The 6,755-nt window shown below is 32.8% G+C and overlaps 1 protein-coding gene across 1 annotated transcript; it reads right to left on the bottom strand.

The window, feature by feature from the left end:
- Positions 1-2,198: 2,198 nt before the first annotated feature.
- LOC124361324 (intermediate filament protein ifa-1-like) lies at positions 2,199-3,156 on the bottom strand. Its single transcript, XM_046815373.1, has one exon. The coding sequence runs from the start codon at positions 3,154-3,156 to the stop codon at positions 2,326-2,328; it is 831 nt and encodes a 276-aa protein (XP_046671329.1). The 3' UTR covers positions 2,199-2,325.
- Between the last annotated feature and the right edge of the window lie 3,599 nt (positions 3,157-6,755).

A 6,755-nucleotide genomic window follows, 5' to 3' on the forward strand; every position in this document is an offset into this window, starting at 1 on the left:
TTATTATTGATCAAATTTAAATGTAAACAGATGTTTCAGAAATTTGTCGAATTATAGCTGTCAACAGCTGTTTAGTGCAAGTTTAATTTGAATTATGAAACGACATCACATTAAAAACCTAAAAAAAAAACAGTGTTCCTACACTATTTAATGAATGTTATCATACATATAAACTTTCGTCTTGAATCACTCTATCTATTAAAAAAACCGCATCAAAATCCGTTGCGTAGTTTTAAAGATTTAAGCATACAAAGGGACATAGGGACAGAGAAAGCGACTTTCTTTTATACTACGAGTAGTGTAGTGATACCTCAGAAATGGGTGGTCTTACAGGCCTGGGACGTATTTTATTCAATAATTCAGTTAGTTTGACATAAAAAAAAATAAATTTAACAATTATCTTTACGCCATCAAAATAGGTTTCGTTTCATTTCCGTTCTTTCCTATCAGGCTAAATCTATCGTTATGATATATCGCTAACGAAGCGTTTCCAAGCACATGTTTGCATGCACATTTTTCATTATTGTGTTGATAGGAAAGCACCTGAGAAGTTTGTGGTGATACTCCTGGGACACCCTGAATAATTATTTATGCCAAAAAGGTTATTTTTAGTGTCCTTTTTAAAATTACGTTTTTATACATATATCGTCCACTAAGCCAATTTCTCTATCAGTGTCAACATCACGCAAATAAAGCTACTATAAACAACTCATCAAGGTAAAGTTCGCATGCCACAATACCAATGACGTGCTGACATGCAGTGTAAAACCTCAGAAGTATCTTCGCGACGCGCTATTGGCATAAAAATGCCTATTGCGCAATGTAACAGCAGAATACAGAAACAATATAAAGATGCTTAGTATTACGTCAACAGCACACCTTTACGCAATCGCTATGAACGTAATATTACGTCATAAACTGTGAAGGGTTTAATACTTAACTACGCTAAATACGACACTAAATAAATAAAAGGAAATTTAATGTAACTATTATATTCATTATTTTCAGTACTTAAAATTTATTTTATGGCACTGCCACGCGAAATTCATGATTCAAAAGTGATATTAGTGAGATTGTTTTGTCTCAGTTTTGATTTTTTTGTAACTATTACATAAAATGTTTGAGATTCCACAACATTTCTAACACTTTCTACATAGACACTACCACTAACTTTTTGTGTTTGAGGTTTAGTAAATTCTATTGCCTTTAAGGTCATTTAGTAATCAGCAGATGAATACCTTGAACATGTATTGTGCTTTCAGTAATCTAAAACACGAAGAATATTTAGCTGCTATTAATCCTACACTGTCAAAAGCGACCGTTCCAGTAGTAGTAAACCAGTTACGTGCCTCCACTCTGATTGGCACCAGGAGTTACCTAGCTTTATAAGTGATTCATTAGTAACAAAAATAAATAAATAAAAAAAAATATTATACTAGAGGAGTATATATATATATATATATATATATATATATATATATATATATATATATATATATATATATATATATATATTAGAGGAGTTACTATGATGTCTAACTCTCTCATTTCTTAGACACTAGGTACCTGTTTAGTTATTCTTTCAAGTTTATGTACAGATTTATAATTGGACATGACTTACTTGCTCGGCACTCAAAACTAATAATGTACCTAGATGAATCTGATAATCCTCTTGTTGTTAGTTGTCTGGCTGCAGCCAAGGCTAAACCTGCTTCGCTGTTTGTACATATTACCTCAGATTGTAGGCCGTTATCCATTAAATCCAGTTCTTACTCTGAATCAGACAATAAATTCATCTCCACAGAAATATCTAATCTATGAAAGGAGGGAGTAATTAAACCTAGAAAAACACCATGGCGAGCACAAGCTCTCATCACATCGTCCAATAATCATAAATGTCGAATGGTCTCTACTCTAACACAAACTTACATTTTAAAAGCTACTCGTTATGTATTATGAATATGCATAGTAACCAGTTCTAATTTATTATTTCATATCAGTTTGAATACCCTATTGTGTGAAACTACCAAATACTACAATAAATAGGTTATAAGTAATATGCACAAATAACTATTACCATTTAATTTTAATGTATTTCTATTAAATTAACAAACTTTGCCATTCATGACATTCACATAAAATGTTTGATCTAGTAAAGCAAATACAAAGTACAAAGGGGTACAATTAAAAGATGTAGGTTGAATGGAATAATTCAGATTTAAATCAACTCAAGACTAATTATTCTACAAAACTTCTGAATATAATAAATTATCACTTACATTAAGCTCTGACTGGAATAGAAGTTGTGTCTGGAGCATCTACCCATTACAAAGGAGTTGTATTCAAGACCATCATTTCCAGTTTTTCAAAGCAAGCAATTTCTTTCTTAATATTTAAGAGAACAATTCTTAGATCGACCACGTCATGTTTAATTTTGTCTTGCTCCTTTATTAAATCATTCTTTTCAACTGTTAACTCTGATACCCTAGCAAACAATTCCTTTAATTCCATTTCAAATGTCTTCACAGTTTCTTTCGCGCGTTCTTCATCTTGTATGTTTCTCTCAAGTAACTCTGATAAATTATCAATTTTAAGTTTGTAATATGGAGTCAACTGATCCAGTTTCATTTGTAGTTCTTTCTGCACAGACCGTAAGTAGTTCAACATTGTCCTAGTTTGATTCAATTCGTTCTGAAGCATAAGGACCATGTCTTTATCTCTGTCGGACCTCCCAAGCAGCAATGGTACGGGCTCTTGGAACTCAAAGCACTTCTCAGCAGAACCGTTTTCTATTCTCTCTCTATACAATTTTATGTCTTGATTGATAAACATGATGCCCAGTGTTCTCACTTCTATCCAGTGTTGGAGTTCTGCAATTTCTCTCTCTAGAAGCATTTTCTTTTCTTCGAGATTCGTCAGATTTATGTACAGTTCTTTGACTTTCACTGTCTCCTTTAGAACTTCCTCCGAGACATTTGCATTTTGAGCCTCTAATTCTGTCACGTTTCTCTTGAATTCCAGTTCAATATTTGAAATTAGATGTTCAAGGTACATATTTTCCTGTTTAACCTCATCAATTGCTGCCTTAGTTTCATTAAGTTCCCTTTCTAATTCTTCAATAACTGGGCTTTTAGCAGAAAAACGCACAGTATGCATAAAAACCGCACAGAAAAAACAGCACAACAGTCTGAGAAAACATCATGGACCCTCTTCTAGTATCTATCTGCTCTATAAGGAGAACTACCAGTAGGAGCTCTTTAATTACTGAACGGTATTTACGTAGCGATCATTTTACGACCTTTTCAAGTCACTAATCGCGTTAATTGGCATTTCTCAAGTCATAAAAAGTGAAATCTATCAGAGTTATCATTTTTGAAGCCATAATGACTGTTCGATGGTGATACTAATTACCATCGGTGATCAATAGGTACTTCACGTTTATAAAGAGGAAATAAGTAAACGCTAACGATGTTGTTCACGTTAAGTTTCGTTTGTAATTTTCTATTCCCACTGTTAAGTTTACCGTACATGAATAAGTTAAACTACGTTGAAAGCATTACAATAATGAATTTGAGCTTTAACTACCAAGGTCGAAGTACGCCACACCACTGCGTACATCATTACAAATATATAGCTCATATCATTCTCTACATGTCCCGCGGCTAGACAGACAGTCATACATAAAAGAGGTTGACGTGAAAATGAGGCATCATAAACTCATTGTTGTGGAAATTAATTTTTATGCTAAATTTAAAGGTTCCATATGAAAATCGTTCTCAAAGTGACTTGTCACATGATACATTCATTCAGATATTAGATCAAGAAATAGGTTTTCATATCAGTGTTTCAATCATTTAAATTTACACCAAGTTACATTAAAATGACATATGTGTTGGGATAGATATGCTATATGTTAATATGTCCCATGTTAGTATCTCTTATGGGTATGTTGAGTTTCTTAACAAATATATTTACTATGGTATTTTCTGGTTGCCATTATGGTTACCCATAAGTACCAATGTAGAAATATTTGCTAACGCTCAGCCAAATCCCATGGAGTGATATGTATCATCTTTGAACTCTATGTTCCTTATATATAAACGAAGCTCCATTCAAAATTTGAAGTCTATGAATCCGTTTGTTTTCGAAATATTGTGCGGACTGACAGATAGAACGAAAATTTCCAATCTCATAAGTGATAGGCTTTGCTAAAGCTCAGCAAATAACTAAAGACTCGCAGCAGCATTGTTGTTTTTATTGTCATAAAATTAACTTAAATGTAAATGTTACTATATGATTCTAGTTAATTAACATTAATACATGCATTACGTTAGAATTCAATCAAAAAAGCAATCAAAAACATCTTTATTTCCATTATGGTACAAAAAATTTAGAAATCATTAGGAAGCACAATTTTACATTTATAATATAAAATTACTTTAGTAATTAACACCAAAACATAAAACTACTAACAAATTAAATACTTATATATATAGAGACTGCTCTAATGATTGTGGAAATGTTTCCTCACATAGGTGCATAGCACCTGTGCGTGAGAGAATGAGTCCCATTAATTCAAAAATTATTTTTCTTAGGGAAATATGATGTTAAAATAATGTTGTTTAGAAAAAAAATATATATATATAGTTTAAATATAATATAAATACTGATAAACGCTCATAGTGGTAAAGAAGAAAATCAATAGAGGTATAAAGAATAACAAACAACGCAATACAAACTTATCAGTGATTGTAGGTTAATTAAAATAAGGATAAACGACGAAATATTAGTTGATAAGAAATAAAAAAAACCGACAGACAAACGGACTCCTCAGTCAGGACAATGCTAGAGGCCTCTGCCCCTCCTTTCAATTAGCCTACCCCAACTAATCTTACCCCCGTACCTCTATCTACCACGCTGGCCACCAACACCACACGCTCACACTCACACGCACAAACCCACATAACACCCCCCCCCACACACACAACACACACACACACACACACACACACACACACACACACACACACACACAAACACACAACTATTACCATGCGATCACAATTATAAAAGCACGCTCCCATCCTGTAATCCAATTTTGGACATTAAATTCTGTAATCAGATGTTATAATCCTTTCCATATAATCACGACCCTACACTTTTTAACCAGTTTTTTACTTTTATTTTTATAAGTTGATAGTTTATATTAAAAACATATCCTTGAGAAAGTCCGGTAAATTTCTATAAATAATGTGAGAAACATAAAATGTATTTGTTTTTGAAAAGGTTCTATTTAGCCTGGGTGTAAATATGGAGGATGTAAAATTTCTTGTTGCGTAATGGTGAGTTGGAAATTCGAATTATACTTCTGTAATTTTTTGAAAATATATACAACAACTACTCTAACAAACAGCTGTCTTATATCCAAAACATCCATTTCGGTGAACAGCGCCTCCGATGCGTAATGCCTATTTTTTCCCAGTGCTGCTTTAAGTATTGCTTTCTGAGTTACAAACAGTGGATTTAAAATAGTTCTATAACTAGCACCCCACATTATGATCCCCCCCTCTAAAAGCGATTGAACATATGCGAAATAAGCTACTCTTATTTCTTCTAAAGTTAAAAATTCATACAGTTGACGAAAAGCATAAATGAGTTTTCTAAGTCTAATACCATTAACATAATGAACATGAGCAGATGAATTCATTCTTTTGTCCAATATAACCCCTAAATATTTATAATTATCACAACCCTTTCTAAAGATCCGCAATTACAAACCAGACTTGTGGGATTACCACACGTGTGTAGTTTAATTAAATTAATTAGAGTGTCACTGCTGTCTCTCAGGGCAATAGGCATAATTTAGACTTAGATATATTTAAGGAAAGCAAATTTTGATCAAACCATTTTTTTATTAGATAAAGGTCACTATGCGCTTTTTGGAAAAACTTCTTCCCAATTGGACCCCTCAAAAAATAGAGCAGTATCATCTGCAAAAAGTGAAAGCTTCCCAGAAATTCTAATTTTAGAAATATTATTTATATAGATTAAAAACAGAATAGGACCTAAAGTGCTCTACCCTGGATTACTCCATAATTTTACAGATGCCAGATTACTATTGGATTCCGTTAATTGTGGTTATTTGCCTACGATTTTCGAGATAACTATCAAACCAATTAAATGAATTATTTTTTATTCCAACTAATTTTAATTTTTGGAGTAATTTGTATCTATCAACTGAATCAAATGCTTTGGCTAAATCGAGGAATGCCAATAAATATTTTTTTTGTTAGATGTCATTGCTTCGTTCAGGACTCTTAGAGATATTAAAAAAGGCATCTGCGATATTTTTAAATTTTCTAAACCCGAATTGACAGTCACTTAATATATCATTCTCTTCTAAATAAGAGACTAATTGGTCTTTAACTACCTTCTCCAAGACTTTGGAAAATACACTTAACAGGCTAATCGGTCTGTAGTTTGACATCAGGGTTAACGTCATCCGCTTTAAATAATGGGAATGACATTGGCGATCTTGAAAACATCTGGAAATTTGCCTGTACGTATACTTAAATTAACTATGTGAAGAAGAGGAATGCAGAGGAAATGATAATTTTCAATCAAGAGGGACGCAGATATACAATCATACCCCGAAGCTGAGCCACCACGCATGCTAGTAACGTACCGGTGAAGTTCTGTCTCAGTGATAGTGTGAATTGAGAATTCTGTGTTAACCGTATAGTCATTGTCATCAA

This window comes from Homalodisca vitripennis, chromosome 4 (assembly GCF_021130785.1).
Source record: "Homalodisca vitripennis isolate AUS2020 chromosome 4, UT_GWSS_2.1, whole genome shotgun sequence".
NCBI classification, from domain to species: domain Eukaryota; kingdom Metazoa; phylum Arthropoda; class Insecta; order Hemiptera; family Cicadellidae; genus Homalodisca; species Homalodisca vitripennis.